Here is a 20573-nt window from a genome sequence, read left to right on the forward strand (position 1 = left end):
TTACTTAATTTTCTACGTAGTAAATGATGAGAATAATAAACATTATATTTTAAACAATCTTTTAATACTAGATCCGTTTACTATGCCTAAACATTTGTGATGGGGTTACATCGGCATACTTTTAATATGCCGAAGTAACCCCATGGTTGTGAAATAAGATGATAAATGATATTATATTCCGTGTATTTATACTTTTGGTATGATACTTTTCTCTACCAATAACCATATTTTGACGATCTAAACCCGTGTGGTTCTCAAGCGTATTATAATGACAATAATTCTTCCTGACGAACTAACCCCTGGTGAAGGGGTAAGATCGTAATAAGGGTCATTTTTACGTTTTTTGTCAAAATAATGCCATTTAAGCCATACGATACTTTTGTAACAAACACTACTTTTGTTAAATAGTATGTTTTATTCAACAAATCTAAAATATATTAAAAATCTCAATTACTAATTCCGTAAAATTAATTTAAAGTCACACTCTTCAATTTGTATGCCGATCTTGCCCCGACTGACCTTACCTACATTTTGCCTGAAGATGTCGAAAGGCGAAACCGGGTAGCAAAAAACGACTAAAATGGAATTGTACAAAACTGAAATCCATTAGAATTTAAATTGAAATTCCATCAAGTAACATAAATATAGATTCATTACATGAATTATTCATGAGTAGGTATGTACATATTCATATAAAACCTTTATAATATTTTATTATTTTATTGTATCTACGAGTACCTAGTTTCATTAATGAAAGTGTTCTATTTATGAGATATATACTCGGAATGTTAGCTATTTAGTTCTATATTCTATTATTTGATTAAGTCATTATGAATACTTATTTCTAAAATAGGCGAGTAAATAATTTTAAGTACCTAGGTACAAATAGTTATGAAAAATATTAGCAACGGTCCTTCAATTGGTAGGTATATACGGTATAATTCGTCTTAACCAATGTGAGAAACGAATAATTCATTTTGAGAGAAGAGATGGATAATGGATAGAGATGTTAATAATAATTATTTAGGTTCATCGGAACAGCGCTACGCTTACCAACCGGTCTGCCAGAAGCAATTGAGAAGACAGTGTGCCGCAGCATTTTACTCAATTTCTTTCATTAACGATGTTATAAACTAGCGATCACCTGCGACTTCATCTGTGTGAAATACGGACATATGGAATGAAAACTGATTCGATTTGTATTTGTTGAAATCGATGAGATAAACAGATTAGATAAAGGTGCTCGACTCATTACCCGCACCATACCACGCCACTCCACCACTGATGTAGGACTTCTATACCGACATATTCGTGAGTAACAATATATATAAGTGTGTTATTCGACAATGGTTGAATATAGACATGCGCCATTCGTTCCGCACCTCACCTCACCCCTCCTGCTGCTCAACAACAGGTAGTCAAATTTTAAAAAAATAACATAAGTATTAGGTATGTCTATACTAATATTATTATGTGTCATCACTCAAATCTTTAATATTTATTGAATAAGGAATAGATACATTGTTATTTTAACTAAGTACGTTGGGAGTTTGAATTTGTGGTTTATATTTTATTCTTTATTATGGGGGGCCTCAACATCGGTCAGTGACTCGGCCCTTCAAGTCTCTATCATAATCGTACTATTGTCTTTTAGATTCATATCTGGCAACTGACTCGTTCAAAAAAATCTTCCAAAACATTACCTATTCCAAGAGAAATAGAATGAAAAATAATTTACTTACTACTAGTAACGTAAATATTTATGATTGGGCGCGAGCTGATAATAAGAAAAACTTGTAACAAACCATGGTCCCGATGAATTCGGCGAATGGCTGATAACCAATCCTCGCAGGTAACCAAGCTTCTTAATATAATCTATATAGGTATGTGGCAGTGAGCCGATCGTACTATTTGAACTATGCTTTTGGTCCGCGTACATTGTATAGGTATATACGTACGACGCACGCACATCCAAAATACTGTAATTTAGAATACCGGGAAAAGTTCATTTTCTACATTTAAAAATTCTTTCTTTCTTTCTTTCGACCATGTCCGATCCTGATAGGATCATATGGGCCTCCACGGAGTGGAGGTTTGTATTGACAGATTTTGTTTTTTACGAGAAATGGATGTCAGCCACTTGCTCAACCTATTAGGTCCATACCCTGACACACACAAATTGAAAAACAATTTTTGTACTTGCCAGACCCAGGATTCGAACCTGGGACCCACGGCTTTGTAGTCCAACGCTTATGCCGCGCGGCCACCGTGGGCGATTTAAAAATACCTACACCAAAAGTATAGAATTTCAGAATATATCATACCTATCATAATTTGGTGCAAAGTAGGTAAGTACATACTATAATCATTACGTCATTTACTTTGTTTATAATAATATGAAGTCATACACTATAATGTTCCAATTTTAATTATGCAGAACATACCTACATCGAATACTTAAATATAGAAATTATTTTTAGCCCTAAATAATAATTCTGACTGTCAATAAATATAACATTTTATTACGATGCCGAATTTTCAAAACACGTCAAACTGACGCGATCAGTGCTTCGACACCTTTTATTATTTTATATATCATGGAGATTATGAATAAAAATAATATGTAATAAACTTTTACCAGATTTTTTAATACATGCATGTACTTATATAATATTATAATTAACATTTCAAAAAAATGCGCTTCTGCGTTACTAAACATTTCAAAGTTTTCGGTTATTGTTTTTTTAGTAGTAAGCCATTTTTTCTCAGGTTAATCTTTTATGATGAAAATTCACAGTTTTTGTGAAATACGGGATTTTAACATATAAAATGAAAGAAAGTCCGGCTTCTATGTGGGGAATTATTTAAATCACTGTTGATTTTGCGACTATCGGACTGCGTATTATTTATGTTTAATTGCACAATATTTTCGATATTTACTTCGCGTGTATAATAAAATGAACAGTTTATTAATTTACACAAACATTCAAACGTTGTTTACGTAGGCGTGTGTAGCCGAGATATTTCAATATGCCTACACAATGTCAATTATTACATGAATACAAATTTACCTACAATAAAAACGTTGTGGAATCGCCATCAAGTGTTATGCCAAGTCCCGAATCAAGATAAGTATTGCCGTAAATAAAAAAAAAACATTGTATAAACGCTGTTTTAAAGTTGCATATCAATTTTTTGCAAACATTTGTACAAAAACAATTCATACTATTTTAAACAAATGTGCACTTTTTTTCGTATTTGGCAAAGGATGGAAAACGTATGCAAACGAACAAAAAAACAAGCGAGTGTGGATGTGTTTACTGATATTTCTTTTTTGTTTCATCAACGTGTGATCTCGACGAATGTTGTCCTGATTAAATCTCACAAATTTGTATCTGGACTGTCCAGACTACATTTAGATTGATAACAATGTGTCCAGGCGAAGACGTGCGTAGGTTTCCAAATGTTTGAGACATGCATTTGTTGAGTGATATAAGTTTATAAACAATTATATAACTTATTTCCGGACAAATTATCTTGGAGTGGAGTGGGTATTCTACAAAAAGATCATAAGATCAAGATCAAGATAAAGATCACAATACCTTCTGGTTATAATCCAAACAACTCTGTTCAGGTTCTCAATTTCATTAAATATATTCAATAAATATTTATATTGAAAAGGTGAAGTGCCACTGGCTCAAGGCGCTGGTAAAAGACCCTCCTACTTTGGACATGCCAAGCATTTGGAGCGGATAATTATTTAGTCTAGACTTCATCTCGAGTCGCATGAGCGTCTGTACGCTAACCGCGGCCTGTCACTCATCCAGGCTAATGCTATTGGGTTGGGGGTATAGCACTGAAGCATTTTTTTTCTCTCAGTAAAACTAATGAAGAGTGCTTGATTCAAGCATAGATTTTTTACGCTTAGTTTTCTTTTATATTTATGATTGAAAATAGCAATTGAAAAACATTTTTTTTCTTCAGGGAAGGGATTAGGATTAGTATTGAAATTTATTTAAGTGTGTTTTGACAATTACGTTTGGAAATATAATTGTGGTGACTGAAGTGTTGAACCTTTTTAAAATTATCAATGGCAATGATTTAGTTGCCAGCAGTTCTCAAGTATGTTTTTTATTGTAAGCATGCTTTGCATATTATAAAACACAAACAAAAGTTGCACAGTTTGAGATTTTTTGGATGTAATAAAAATTAATGTAAAAATTTGGTCAACTCACTTGAGATGTTTATTAGTATTACCATTTGATTTATGGAGTTCAGTTTTTTATTTCATTTTGCTTTGCCCATTTTACACTCTAAATTTTATTACTTTGACAGAACAGTATGAAAGAAACACGTCATGAATAAATAAAAATATATGTTTTTTTTTCAAGTTAGCGGTGCTTGAGTGCTCATTGTGAACTATTTCTGCTTTTATGAATCACTGTATTAACTAAAATTGTTTAAACATGAAAAAATATTTTTTTAACACCAAAACTTGTTTTATTTTCTTTACGAAATAATCTGTCTGACCACTAAAAATAGTACGTCCATCCGGAAACTAAGATTGTGTGTCTGGAGACTAAAAAAACAAACATTTTTCTTAAATTGAGAAATATTATAGTAATTTACCTAAATATAGATTTTTAAAATATTTATAAACCAAAAGAATATAAGTATATGTAAACATTAATAAAGCTTAACATATTTTGTTTTCTTCTAAGAATGGAAAAGATAATCGAAAATAAGGTGAGAAAATAGTTAACTGTCCGGATACCAGTGCATTTACCCTATATTGTGAGAATATTTTCAACAACACGTGGCCCGTTAAAATGCATACGCTTTCAGGTTTTCGATCTGGGTTCGTGATATTATAAGAAAAGGATTTCGGTCCAAATCAGATGAAGGATTTTCAAGGTTCAATTTGATTTAATTTCCCCAAAACTTAAGTAAGCACAGAGCTAGATAACTCACTGAAGGCATGGGTGATGCCATATTTATAAATACCTATAGAGTGTTTACATTTCAAAACATGTGAACTGTAGTAATAAAATATAACCAGAGTGCCCATGAAACAAGGTCCTATTGTTCTCATTATTCTATTCTCAAACATGAGTCATCTTATAAGTTAGGAACATTGTGACATGTTCTCAATTATTATTGATCATGACATCAGATAGTGCAGTGGAGATAAAGCTGATATTTTTTTCAATATGCTAAGAAATGTATATTTTTTATCATTTATTTAGTATAAATATGCCTCTTTTATTTCTGTCTATAATTATTTGAAAATATTCTTCCAAAGTTGAATTCTCAAACATGAGTCATCTTATAAGTTAGGAACATTGTGACATGTTCTCAATTATTATTGATCATGACATCAGATAGTGCAGTGGAGATAAAGCTGATATTTTTTTCAATATGCTAAGAAATGTATATTTTTTATCATTTATTTAGTATAAATATGCCTCTTTTATTTCTGTCTATAATTATTTGAAAATATTCTTCCAAAGTTGAAAGAAATGCAAAAATTTATATTATGTGCATACCTACCTAATATATAATTAATAATTTTTTAAATATTTTTTCTTCAAAATAAAAAATATTCCATAGTTATTCAATGAGGGATTTTTAACATTATTGTTATTTTTAAGAAATATATTACAGTCGAACTTGGTTATTACAATCACGGAAATAGCGAGATCTCGGATGTAATGCGGAAACATTCGTTGACATTTTAGTTTATGATTTTCTCCATACATTTATTCACTTTTATTTCGAGCTACTTCTCTGATAGGTATACCGAGCAAAACTGTTAATGTGTCGATCGTTTAAAAACAACATTTTCGACCCTAAGCAATAAAATCCGACCGGGCAGTTAACTAGACCGATGCTGCCGAGATCGGATTACGTTTATGACACTAGTTAAGTATCGAAGTACCTAATTGATGTTTTCGCCGACAACATTGAAAAAGTATCCACGCATATGGTTGAAATTGTATGTAAAAAATCCAAGCTTTGTGAAATCAGTAGGTACCTACCAGCGCCGGCGGCTCAACACTTCATTACAATAAACAACTTCTTTTGTAGTTTATGAATGCCATGCTTGTTTCGGGGATTTTTACAATGGCGCAAAAAATGTTGTATAATGAAAAACGAGTAATGCTTATAACAAGAAAATTCAGTCGGTCCCATCATCCTAGTAATAACCAAATTCGACTGTATTATTTTGACAAAACTCCAAAAAACAGTATAAAACAGTGTAGTATTTTCAACAGTACTTATCGAAATGCCCTAGTACTATGGTGTTAAGAATACGTTGTGCGCTGGCGACTAGTGAAAAGGTCCAGTTAGCCGACATAGTCAACCCTCTGCGATCGGGCACCGCCTGTTGATATTCTTTCAAACCTTACTTGTTACAAAACTGCGCAAAATATAAATTTAAAAATCAACAATACATACTATGCTGTGACAATCCATTTTTGTGTTGTGTATAATATGACAGATGGTTTCTAGAAAAGTTACCTTTTGGTGTCTTTTGCCTTTTGGTGGTTGAAAGATGCAATCTTTCAAATCGTCTTACACTTACAGAGATGGCTGATGATATTGAATTTATAGCTCCGACTGTGCGCAAAAAAATTGTGACTAATTTGAAAAAACTGTTGGAATTCTTTGATGAATGTTTTGCTGCCTAAGACTTCCAAATGTGATATTACTTTTGTAGGTGGTGCGAACGTTAAATTTCCTGTGGGAATTAGAGGGAACATTGCTTATAAGATTTAGTTGAAAGTGGACATTTACCTTCCATCAGTTTGGTGAACGATTCGAGCAGTTGTAGATTAGAAATCTTGTCCATGGGTCTGCTGACTTTTCTCCATTGAGGATAATTGGAGTCTGACTCCGTACCTCCGCCTGAAAATCAATAAAACATAAATGTAATACTTAATAAAAATATCCTCGAGTGAATCTGTGGTGAACCTGCAATGAGATATGTAATCGAAGATTATGTCGCCACTCAACATAGTTATGAATTCGCACCACTGGACGACAGCATTAAAATCATTCTAGCAACTTAACAAGTAAAACAAAAAATCACAAGGATAATTTCAACCGGATCGGATAGTACCTAACTACTTTTCACCCAAAAGTCATCCCAGCAACAAATTCATATATCTTTTTATTTGACCATATCCGCTCCTCACTTCGAGCATATGGACACCATACGGCGCCTCCAAGAATCCCTGTCGCTTAGCAGTCTTTTTACATCATCCCAGTGGGTCTATTCTATACTTATCGACCGCTAAAGTGATAAAGTGATAAATACGACGGCTAACTAGGGTAGGTTTGTATCAAAGTATTAGCACTTATTGTAATAAATTACAATAAGTTGGTTGTAATTGCTGCAATAAGTGTTATATTTTAACAGCACCTCTCTGTGCTGTGATAAAATTTTGAGCAAGATAGACAGTTTTGACTGTTTAGACGGCTAACTTATTGTAACAATAATAATACCATTACAAATAATGCAATACAAATATGTAATAAATACTGTCATTTTATCACTTCAGCGGTCGATAGTCACCCTACAGGTCATGCTAACATCCCATAGCTCTACTGTATACACACTGTAGGTGATGTGTGACGGAATCCAGTTGCCAGAACCCATCTTCACTCTCAGCATGATGAGAGGCTCAATAGTCCGTTCCCTTATCTTCTCGGCACTCCAAAAGTTATACCTCCGCACGCACACCCAATATTCATAGCAAACATCTGTTTTCTAGTTTATTTTTAATGTGATATCAAGAATATTTAAAGTTATACCTTTTTCGATCTCTAATATAAATTTAATTTGTAATCGACCCGAGTGTCATTGACGAAGAACGCTTTTATGTCAGCAAATCAGTTTATCATTATTGACATTATAAATATTTATGATTTCACAGAAAATAAACACACACACAAGTTCATCTGAAAATGAAAATGTAGGATGACTTTGCATTTCTTAGGATCACTGCATTATTTCTAAAATCCTGGAAAAGTTATATACATTTAGTTGGAAGACTGGAGGATTTCAAGGCTTATCACCATATTCTGGACTGATCAAATTACCAATTAACCAACAAAAAAAGAAAGTTTGTAGCTACTATTAAAAGCAGAAAAACCACATACTTCGGATATATTTTTTACAATGAGAAGTATGATTTTATTAACTCATAATGTGAGAAAATGTAGACCAGCAGAAGTGTACGTAGAAGAAGAATTTTAGGTCACTTTTTCGAGCACTACTGGCTGTATACCATGAATAATACGAACAATGTTGGCTTCCAAGGTGTCATTGTTGCAGGTTTATCAGCGTAAACCTCGTTACCACACAGGAAATAACCCAAAGGTGTTAAATCGCCCAACCTTGGAGGCCAATTGACAGGTCCATTTCTCGAAATCAACTTATCATCAAATTTTGATTTCAATAAGTCAATGGTTGCGGTCATCGTATGGAACGTAGCGCCATCCTGTTGAACCCACATCTCGTCCGGATTAATGTCATCTGTATTTAAAAAAAAAAAATATTGATCATGGTTCGGTAACGATATTCATTAACCGTAATGCGAGCTTTGGCCTCATTTTTGAAGAAATAAGGTCCGATGATGTCACCAGCGTGTAAACCGCATCAAATGATGCGATTTTGAGGAAGTTATCGTGTCTGTTCTGTATCTTCTGGATTGGACTCACTCCTATCGCTTATTAAGAAACCCGTTCAAGCCAACAATAAGCGTCGTCGTTGAATGTAATTTTGCAATAAAATGAAAAGTAAATTTGTATATTTTTAGTAGCGTTATTCAAGCGTGACTCTATTCATGATGATTTACCAGACTACAATGATAATAAATGTCAAAAAGTGAGCACAGTATCACACAGTTCGGTTTGACAGTTAACCCTTTTGTAAGATCTATCTAAGTAAAAAAAACACCATTACAATCTTCAAGTTAACGAAAAGATAGTGGTACCTTTGGCCTTGTGTTGGGCGATGAGAGCCAGAGATCGCAGATCGAATATAAATCCTCTCTTGTTTGGTGCGATCAGAGCATTGAGCATCCGCTCGTCAGGTTTGCACCGCTTATTCTGCGGACCCACCAGAGGCTGGGAGCATCTCAGCAAAACTGCCTGTAATTTTTATTTGTATAATTACAAATATGAAAAATGGCATCATAATATTCTCAAGAGTTTACCTACGATGTTGAAGAAAAACTCTGTAATGTTGTTAACACTGCCAAAGGCAATAAATAATGCATAGGTTGGTAACACAACTTCCAGAAATATATTGTACAAGATTGTTTGCTAGCTGTCAAAATGTGGCAAAAAAAATAAACATGTTACTCATTGAAATATAATTATATTTTCATTCATATCAGTGCACCTACTAAAAAAATTACCAGATGGCAGTGTCACCTGTCAACATTCTAGGATATGGTGATAGGCTAGTATTGCACTGTAACCATCTGTGAAACTATTATAAGAACATCCATCATTTGTTTTCTTTCACGACCCGATTAAAATAAACGATCGCGTCAGTTTATTTTTCAAAATTAAATTTGCGTTTCTGTATATGTTTTCTCTCACCCTACTCATTTTAATACATCTTCTCCCTGTCTTACAATCTCCTACACATTTACATATATTTTCTTTTGACAATGGTCAAATAAATAGAGCAAGAATTTATTCAACATCTTTGAGAAAGGTGCATTATTAATATATAGATTCCACTTAGTCTTACTCCATTGTCATGTCGGTAAGAGAGCAGAGGAAACCTTCCGCCCTTTCTGAAGGCAGCACTGGCGGCCAAGCTCTCATCGTCAGTGTGTTTGGGCACCAGGACAGCCTGAGGATAGGAGGGGCATACTGCGTACCCTCGATTCACCCACGACAACCGCCATTCATCTGTGCTCAACAGCTTTGAATACTCCGATTCGGGACTGGAAATAAACGACTTTAACATTGAGCTTTCGTGGTCTTCTTAGTTTCCAACAATGAGTCTTTCAAGAATGAGGCATGTTCAAACACGCGCGTTAACATAATTTTACTCCCTACTTTAATTATAGTTTGTCAATTTATGGCTACAGCCGTATGTTGTAGCTTAACCACTAGGGAATGACAAAAGAAATGGCGTATTTCAAAAAAAAACACTACCTTATTCTTAGGTCAATAATTATTATAAAGCAATCATTATTCATAAGATGTTTATCACACTTGAATGGTCAAAGACATAGCTTATAATAAATATCTTTAAAAATCATCTTCAAATGTGTTAATCTTGCCGATTTTTTGAATAATAAAATGCCTAATTCTTGTCAAATTTGGGATCACAGAGATTATCAATATAATTTGTTATCGTGAATATTTTGCAAAAATTATCTCGTAATAAATTATACTAATGGTTTTATAAATGCGTTTAAAAATTAATAAATGTAAAAAATCTTAACACCACTGCACAGTTATGTACCGAAATATGACTATATTCTAAAACATTAGAGCGAGAGGTTTAAAAGAATACTATTTTATGTAACAAAAATACTTTATGCAGTCATCAAATGTTTAAAATAACTATAAAGGATAATATGGCTTCAAAATTATATAAATAGATTATCTACAACGTTTAAGGAGTGTCCAGGATCATGGTTTGAAAATACAATAAAAACACAATTTTGACCTTCGACGAGCATGTCCCCCCTTAGAAAATAAATAGATGGCACTACTGCTTAGTGAATAAATATATCTCCGTTCACGATTTCTTCATATTTTTTAAGAAGGTAGGCTTTAAATAATCGCCTAGTATCGAGTCTTCGCCACTGCGATATGATTATGAAGGAAAGAATGTTAGCTCACCGAAAAATATTATGGCCATCTTCAAGGATCGAAAACATGGGCTTGAAGAAGAAAGGGTACGTCAGCCTGACATCAGTCAAATTGCACAGGTTCTCCAGGGATTGGGTGACCTTGGAGAGGTCAGAACTGGATGCAATGTCCAGCTGGATGATACGGAGATCCTTACACTTTATAATGAGGGAACCCCCGTTGGATGCACTGCTGGGGGATGGTTTATTGTCTTTCCGTTCGATCAGGTCAATATTTTGATGCATCAGCTGAAAAAAGAAAGATGGTGTGAATGAAAATTTATTAAATAGGAAAGAATGGACAAAAAATATATTAAGCCATCAAAAAACACATATATCATGGTATATACAGAACACCAAATGTTGCAATTTCTTCAAAATTACAAGTCAATTGCAAACTCTAATGTAAAGTTTACCGATTATATTTTACTATGGCAGATAACAAAAAAATTTGTGTTGCTAAGTGCTATAACCACAGACATCTCATGTACATATCAAACTATCGCTTTGTTGCCAATTAAAATGACGATTTTTCAATACATAATCTTTTATGGTATTAATATATTCTATGCAATCAATAATCATTTCCAGTGGTGCATTTAGGCAGCCTTCGCTCAGCGGCAGACATGGAAGCCGGAGGCACTGACTGATTTGGCGACTCTTCACGATAAAAAATAACCATAAATTCTAACTACAAATCTAGTAAAATATCAATGTATCTCCTTCCTATAATCACACGAAGCCCCCTTTTAAATCTTATGATGAATCAATTGAGTCATCTGCGTTAAAGAAAATCGCCATTTTTATGATGAGAAAAATAAAGGCATTGTAATGACATATAAGTACATCTTTCCTACAAAGTCTACAGGTTATTAACGCAACTAGGTACTGTACACACTGGTCCAGTGTTATTTGCCTTTTATTTTTGACATGTATATGTCTCACCGCTGGCCGTGATATTAAAATTGTCTGCACAAAATTCCAGTGTTACACAGAATGTTACCAGCCGAGTGGTCGAACGCTCTCTTCCGATCACCGAAGTTAAGCACCATCGGGCGAGGATGGTACGCGGATGGGCCACCGCTTTTATTTTCACAGGAATAAATAAATCGCACTCGGGTGGATTCGAACCACTGACCTTTCGGTTACCAGCCGAACGCGCTACCTTTGCGTCACGGCACGGGACTGCAATAGCGACGATTTTACTGTATAATAACTGCGAATTTCACAACTGGGAATAGTTGTGAAATCAAGTTGGGTTATAGGTACAACAATTTTGCCAAGGCGTAGGTTCGAATCTCACTTCTGACAAATGTTTTTATATTTCATATTAGTATTAATGTGTTTTATTTTATTATTTATATATTTCTTAAATTATTAATTTACATTACACATTAATAAGTGAATACGTATTGTAATATGAAAAATAATATTGCAAGTTGCCGTGGTGAACAATTTTCTTCCCTTTGTCTTATAAAATAAAACAATCACCGATATCCATAAATGGTTCGGTGGTAGAATGCTCCCCTGCCACGCGGACGTCCCGCGTTCGATTCTCGGCAATTGCAACTTTTTTTGTATTTTATTATTAGTATTTCTTAAATTATTAAGTAATTTATATTAATTGTATTTATTAATATATATTTTAATTCAAGACCTGCTTAGACTAAACAATTGACAATAAAAAAAAAATTATAACTAAAATTGAATAATGTTTACTGCTGTAGATGAAAATGTCTTGCTAATGTAGATTTTAGTAAATTTTTTAAATAAAAACACAAATTTTGACTGTTTTTAAAAAGTAACAAACAGTATCTACATCAGTGGTCGGTAACCTTTTGAGAGACTGGGTAAAAAAATCAATTTTGGAAAAAATATTTGGTTAGTGGGTAAATGCTGAGTACCTCCGCTACATGGAAGTACATTGAAATGTGTATATGTGTCTTCAATCGCTCTCAGACATATACATGTTTCAATGCACTCCTGTGTAGCGGAGGTACTCAGTATCAGCCTACTGATGCATTTATTTTTAATTAATTGGGTCCCTAATTAAAAAAAAAATTGTCCACGTTTCCCTGATCGACCCTTTATTACTTTTGTAGAAGTATGTACTACCATTTTTTAATTAACTAGTTCGCTAATAACATTGTCAACTTTTTCAGTTAACATATTATCCTTGATCAATTGCGGGATAAGTTTATTCCATTATGTTACTCGTCGTTTTTCACTCCAGGCAGCACCAATATGTGAAACAGCTTTATAAATGTTACACTCTTTCCAGAATTAGATTAATGATTTGCTGTTCTGTCCATCGATAGTTCCAACTGCCTACTGCCTGCCTAAATGTGTTCAGTATGTAATACTCTTTAGACAGTTCTGACATCCAAACTCGCCTCGTCTGCCGCACAGCCATAAGTTAAACCTTCTATGAACATCGTTTCGATGTTGCATATAAATACCGCACAGATCTACCAATTAACAGTCGCGCGTAACCTCTCGAAACATAATATATTATATTTGTATGCGGCGACCGGTGAGCCGGTATAGTAATGACCAATTCGTAGGTGTGTGAATGCGCCTGGCGTCTTCGACCCGAAACGAATGTGATTAGTTGATAGCAGCATTAGATTTTTTTTCAAACTAAAAAGTCGCATTTGACCAATCTACGGAGCTTCATTTTCCAACGTGTTTTGTGAATAATGATGATGTCACATTGACGTATTCGACACGTTCCAGACAAAACGAGTTGTGCAAGCCGGCTTAAATGCATGAATTGCAAGAGAAACAAAGTGCAGTCAAATAAAATTAAAAAAAAATTTTAGTCGCCCAAGTACGAATTCACGTAATTCAACATAAATTTTACACATATTCTACAGGAATTTTCAACTAAATAATAATGCCGAAGTCTAGTATTATTAACTGCTTATCTACTCATCGAGACGGATTGTCTTTTTATACGCCCTGCAAATGAATCTGCAATACAAAGTCGATTGTAGCTAATTTCATATGTGGACCCAGAGAACTCAAAAATAATGAGAACTGAAATACTTAACGGGTGTGGAGTAACAGGCAATCGATCTCGAGTGTGGAAGAATATGGGATAAACTTAAGCATGTGTCAAGAATACGTCATTCTAAGCTTATCCTTTGTTCTGACAACTGCTCTCGGTTTATGCACTGACGCTCATTTATTATTTGTGTATTTGAAGGTTGCAACACACACTATTGGACGTCTATAATGTGCGTTTCATTTTCGAGGGACGCTCACACATTCGAAACCCTGTCAAAATGTAGTGTATTGTATCCCGACCATGTCCGATCCTAATAGGATCATATGGGCCTCCACAGAGTAGAGGTTTGTATTAACAGATTTTGTTTTTTACTAGAAAGTGATGTCAGCCACTTGCTCAACCAATTAGGTCCATACCCTGACACACGCAAATTGAAAAACAATATGTGTACTTGCCAGACCCAGGATTCGAACCTGGGACCCACGGCGTGATAGTCCAACGCTTAAGCCGCGCGGCCACCGTGGGTGTGTATTGGGGTATAGCCTATAGAAATTCTATTTATTAATCTGTTCTGTGTGTGGACCAGTGCTTCTTTTCTTGCGTCAATTTCATACATTTAGGCACTTTATAGAAGGAAGTTTTCAACATGTTTGGGGGGGATTCACCCCTGCAATAGGCTGTGAATGATGCAATCCAAATAAAATGATACCACGAGGTGAAACGGGCTTCCTTATGATAAATTTGAAAACTGCTTATACGTAAGCCGGTTAAATAAATATTAACAGGAATGGTTAATGCTTCTCCTACAAAATCACAATGAAATCATGGGTTCTATATGTTTATCCTGGTTACAGCGGCAAACAAATCTTGAAAATAGCCGATATACTGGATTATTTGTTAGTTTGGGTTAGTTTAGGTTAGGTTAAGTTAGGTTATCCTAACATATAATCCAGTATATCGGCTATTTTCAACATGTGTGTTATATCCAGGATAACCGACTTGTACCATATTATACAACTTAATGTGCACGCTCTTTACATTCTATTTATTTTATATGGACGTATGGTGTGAACGATCAAAATTAATCCCGCGATCGATGAATTGGACATAAGTACGTGAGATATACGATTTGATGCTTTCAAAACAATATTGATAACAAAATTTGAAAGAGATATTATTATTATCAAATACAGTGCATCAATAAAACTTCCGGTGACAAAATTAGATATTCTCGTGTACTAATATAACATGAATAATCGTATAGATACAGGAATTAAAATATTGTGACAAAATATATGGCATTATTTGTAGAAAATGATATACCCATAGCTCTTGAAGGCCTTCTTTTCTGGAGCTGAGTATTAAATGGTGTCCTGTGATGCAAAGTGTGCCATCCACGTCTTCGTGGTGAGGACTCTTTAGCAGGACACCGTCGAGTTTAGGTATTTGAATCAATTCTACAAACTCCATCGCGATTTTTAACGTTTTTGTGACACTAATTTGACATTTTGACAGTGTTCGCTTTTCAAACAGCTGTTACATATTGTTTTTTATTAGCATTTTGTGGTTACAGTATTGCCAACACAATGAAAATGCAAATTTTTAAAAGATAATAGAAAATCCCTAGTCGTATAAAAATACAAATATTTTAGTAATTTGACAATTCAGCAAAGAGTAATTATCCGTCACTTATAGGCCTTATTGCAAAAAATTAGTTTCCATACTTTTACTTGTTCTGGTTCAACAACTTTAGCGCATGCTCATTTTTTAAATATTGAATTCATATCAGTTCAATAATACCTAGCTAGGTACTTTGTTGGGACTATTGGGATACATGTTGGATACACGCAAAGACATTGCACGGTGCTATTTGGATACACGTCATTTTAAACTTTTAAAATCAAATTGTTGAAAATGTTTATATTTGATGTACCAACACTTACTAATCGAAAATTACCGGTTATTCGATACCTACGTAATAAAACAATCTTTTTATGTTCACGCCTAGCCACTGAGCCATGGTTTACGTATAACTCATTTTTTTAATGAAATTAACAGTAATTTTGGCGATATTTTTTGCGGCTTGACCATAACATAAAATCATAAACAAGTTGATTGCTTTTGTAGGTACGTGATTGTTTGTGAATATAAAGCGAACAATCCAAATGAAATGACACAGAGCTTTGACATTTTCCCGCGGTGTGCCACTGATTCGCCAGTTGAGGAGGGAGAAGGACAAAAAACATTTGCTTACGAATATTTTTCTGCCTCAAGTAAGTTGCGACTTTACTTTTCTACCCGTGTAACGTATCTGACTGGCGTCAACACATCGAAAGATTAGATGCGTCAACATTCTCAAGGTGCATATGTTATGTTCAATTAATAATATCACCTAGTATATTCGTATAAATACATGTTTGTTGCAAATTCATTATACAGTTGCATCTCTTTTCCACGTATCGGCATCCAAACATGAAGCATGTACCTAGCTATAAAGACTCTATCTCTCTCTCTCTCTTCACAACATACTTCGTAAAATTTATATGGCTGTATCAGTAATTTTAAACTTTCATATTTTTTGTTTAGCTAAGAAAATAATTATTTTTGCAATTACTAAATAATAGTAATCTATCTATATCTTAAGTTTAACCCAAGAGATTGGACGGTGCTCCAATCTCTTTGGGTTTAACCTAATATAAAATAAGTTTATAGGCATACTTAATGGTAAACCAAGATTCCCAGCAATTCTTGGTCAGTGGGTCTCTTCTATACTTATCAACTGCTAAAGTGATAAAAATATTATCAAACTTAGGGTAGGTTTGTATCAAAGTATTAGCACTTATTGTAACAGTTACAGTAAGTTGGTTGTAATTGTTGCAATAAGCGGTACATTTTAACAGCGCCTCTCTTGCTGCTGTTAAAATATAGCACTTATTGCAACAACTACAATACGTTGGTTGTAATTGTTGCAATAAGTTCTAATACTTTTATACGAACCTACTCTAAGTTTGATAATATCTATCACTTGATCACTTCAGCGTTCGATATGTATAGAATAGACCCACTGAGTATTAATAAGTAACACATTTTGATTTATTTTTATAGCATGGAAGAAGAGGAGCAGTACGTAATTAGTTTGGAGAACGATGGTTCTCCGGATACAGATAAAAAATCGCGCATGATTCGTGAGCTGAAGTCATTAAGAGAGTCAGCGAAAGAATCAAAGATCATCAATGAATCGACGCAACTCGCAACCAAGATCAGGAGGTCTAGAAAAGACCTCACAGATTCTCCTGGAAGTAGCAGACCGAATAGTGTAACCTCAATCTCACCGCATAACTGCGATAAATCGGAAAGAATAATGAGAATGCAGAATTCGGAGTTCGCTGCAAAACATGACAAGTTCTTAAAACCAGTAATAGGAGATTCTAGTCCACATAAAGATGCCAACATGGAATTGTTAGTGGAACTCCCTGTAAGTATTTAATTTATCTAATATATCTTCAACTTAAATATAATCGTAAAAGATACGGCCATATTTAAATGCATTGTGTGTAAAAGAAGGTAAAATAGTATTTCTTAATTATCAGAATTTTATTCATGGTTAGGATTACATTATTGGGAAACATCGAATTATGGTCACCGTGTAATTCAAAAGGTGACCGTGGCCACCACGCTGTGGCTACTGTAATGATAAAATATCATTGCACGGTAGCCATCTGCTACACTTTAGCAACTTCAAGCAAGAAAAAGAAATGATTATTTGACAATTTGAATCTATTCAATTTCCTTTCTTAACCTCAAAAATTCTTCATGCTAATAACACAATATGTGTGCGCAAATTGAAAGTAGGTATTCATTTGTTTAGGTAACATGCTGCCATTTTGTAAATATGTGAATTTTAAAACCTGTATGTTGGTCGGCATTCTTACATAAGTCTCATAATCTACGGGTTGGTAACTTAACATTTCTCGGTTGCTAACTTCACTTCAATATGGTTGTTGTCATTTTATCAATTCATTGAGATGCAGTTATGATAATTTCACTTAATTTGAGTGTAAAAATGTGAAACACGAGCTGAAGTAATAAACATTATGTCATTCTACATTTAAATAATGCTTTTTTCAATGTGTCAGCAATCACTTTTTGACATATCTTCCAGATATGTGTGGATTTAGGCAAGTACTTGTGTAGGTTTCTAGTACAAACATTTTGCACATATTATTGCTTCAAACACTGTAATCTCATTATGAATATGCAACATTTTGAATAGAATTCCATGTATTGTTGTGTATAGATACTTTTATCATATTTACTTTACAATATTATACAACAGTAGAAATTTAAAGTAGGTGCCACCTATGAACTCAAAGTAAGAACATTTTTACAATGGAAGTTTTTCTAGATTATCTTTTGTTTTATTATTGAGGTAATTTTTTGTATACAAGCTATTAATTAAAAACGTGGGTTATGCAGAAACACATTACCGACACGTTTGAACCATCAGAGTATTCGATAATAAAAACTGACAACCTGTAAAAACATTTTATTAAATAATTACCTTTCATTTATAGTTCCCATCTAATCCGCTACAGTCAAAGATACATGAGATCATGTGACTCGAAAATGTGTACATTTTCATTTAAAAAAAAAACCTTCTATCACGCGTAACGTTGGTGGTGTGGCGTAATATGCATGAGGCGACTTCAGTGTGCTTCTTATAAATACTAAAATGACATTGCACATCTATTACCCGCAGCGCGAGCTTACTGTGAACTCGCGCGTGGTCATGTGACATCATAGTAATGTGTTTCTAGCATTATTTGTAAAGTCTAAAACCATATATTATTATAGTGTACAATAATGAAATAACGTATTATGTTTTAAATGATATTATTTTTAATAATAATATTACTATAAACGTACTGCATATAACCAGTAGTATTCGATAATTTGGTTAGGTTAAGAAACAAGATGAGTGGGAAGGGCGCTAAGGTGAGACGAAGCGATACAACAGGCGTGATTTTAACAAAGGCCGTAATATAAATCATCAGAATAAACACATTATAACCGTCTACTTCCTGGACAATAATGTTTGATAATTTGGGTAGGAAATTATAAGATAAAGTGAGACGATAAGACAATATGAGGCGATACAACAGGAGCAATTATAACAAAACCCGCAATAGCAACCATAACAATATACGGTACGTTACGGTTATACCGGACACAGTCGGGTGAAAACGGGAAGCAGCGGGATGTAGCCCTCAACTAAACAAGAAAGCCTACAATAGGCGTGCTAGTAATCGGCAACCTTTTCTTATGTGTATTCTGTGACTTTTACTAGTAGGAATTCTTACTATATTATTTATTAGGTTATTATCCACTTAGAGCAGTTTTAGTATCGATGTTGTCACGAGAGGAGTTATTTACTCAAATTTTTTCTTTTATCTCAAAAAGTAGATTGATGGCGTATTTTTTACTTACATTTCTATATGCGATCGATAGGAATAACAATAATATTTTTTTAAGACAAATTTAATCACGTTTAGTGCTCCCAACGCCCTCACATGTCATGGACTCTGCACTATAAATCTACATTGTATTTTGGTTGAGTGGTTGTCGATGCATTTTGGTATATTGACAAACGTGCCGTAGCCATGCTCTGTCTTCTTACAAAAAAATGTTCTAATTATTAGTCTCATGGTTATGTATCAGTGGCGAGGGGTGGAGGTAGGCTGTCAAGATTCGACATAAATAGTGCACACTAAATTTTGTCAAGTCATACTTATTTGTTTCCTTTGAACTAAAAATACAATTTGCAGGTGGTGCCGGTTAGTTTTTAAAATTCAATTAAACCCTGCCTAACCAAACCGTAGTAGATAATAATCAAAAAATATTCGTTTATCTGTAAACTATTTAAAATTATGCCCTTAAACACCATTTACAATTCTACACTTTGTGTAGTCTTAGTTCAATGAAATCAAATACGTTTGACTGACAAAGTTTAGTGTGCATTGTCTATGTCGGATTTTAACAGCCTACCTCCACCCTACGCCACTGTTCTGTATAGACATTGTGTGTGTGTTGTGTACAATTCACTGGGAAGGAATTGAAATTATCAATGTACTGAACAATACTTTTTTCGTTACTTGGTATTTTAGTCAATTTTTAATTTAAAGCATATGCATGACGTGGGCCCCTCGGGATTTCATTATTGTTTTCATGCGATCACTTCACAGAGAAATTCATCTATCCGTCCCCAACCTAGCTGAGGTATTTCCATTTGGTTTCTCATAACACGCTGAAATTCCAAATCAAAAACTGCAATATTCTATGAACATGATTATCATTTGTTTCAGCAGCAGCTAACAATGTCTCAAGAGAGCAGACGCACGTTGTCTGTGGTGAAGGAGGTGAACGGGCGCAGGGTGGATCCGTTTTGTTGGCGCTGTCACTCGGATGGCACGACTATTCAGTGCTCGGCCTGCCCGAGGTCCTACCACCAGAAGTGTCTCAATAATAAATTGCTGCCCCAGATTCTGGCATTATGGGCTTGTTTCGAATGCAGCGCCACAATGAATGCAGAAGACACCGGAAAAAGGCTAGTACTTACATATTATGAGTGATAATTCGCCGGTATAGTGAAACTGGCCGATTTGTAACGGAACAGCGTC

General features: G+C 34.3%; 2 protein-coding genes across 7 annotated transcripts in view; one reads left to right on the top strand and one right to left on the bottom strand.

Moving 5' to 3' along the window:
- Positions 1 to 15441, bottom strand: part of LOC147069024 (myotubularin-related protein 9) — a 34830-nt gene extending 19389 nt beyond the window's left edge. Inside the window, exons 1-5 of the mRNA XM_085951689.1 lie at positions 15220 to 15441; positions 10879 to 11135; positions 9770 to 9968; positions 9003 to 9159; positions 6799 to 6909 (exon numbers count right to left, since the gene is read on the bottom strand). Coding sequence (XP_085807815.1) covers positions 6799 to 6909; positions 9003 to 9159; positions 9770 to 9968; positions 10879 to 11135; positions 15220 to 15366 — 871 coding nt within the window. The 5' untranslated portion in view covers positions 15367 to 15441. The remainder of the gene's footprint in view (positions 1 to 6798; positions 6910 to 9002; positions 9160 to 9769; positions 9969 to 10878; positions 11136 to 15219) is intronic.
- Positions 15442 to 16102: 661 nt separating this feature from the next.
- The window catches only part of LOC147069025 (MYND-type zinc finger-containing chromatin reader Zmynd8-like), a 44950-nt gene continuing 40479 nt past the window's right edge, over positions 16103 to 20573 (top strand). The window contains exons 1-3 of one of the 6 annotated variants that reach the window (XM_085951683.1): positions 16103 to 16169; positions 17002 to 17371; positions 20259 to 20500. In XM_085951683.1, coding sequence (XP_085807809.1) covers positions 17003 to 17371; positions 20259 to 20500 — 611 coding nt within the window. In that variant the 5' untranslated portion in view covers positions 16103 to 16169; position 17002. Of the gene's footprint in view, positions 16257 to 17001; positions 17372 to 17882; positions 18075 to 20258; positions 20501 to 20573 lie in introns of those variants that run through there. The other 5 variants (XM_085951685.1, XM_085951682.1, XM_085951684.1 and 2 more) reach the window with 5 other exon arrangements.

Source organism: Rhyacophila brunnea, unplaced genomic scaffold (assembly GCF_057557595.1).
Source record: "Rhyacophila brunnea isolate RB1 unplaced genomic scaffold, BYU_Rbru_1.0 scaffold_24, whole genome shotgun sequence".
Taxonomy (NCBI): Eukaryota; Metazoa; Arthropoda; class Insecta; order Trichoptera; family Rhyacophilidae; genus Rhyacophila; species Rhyacophila brunnea.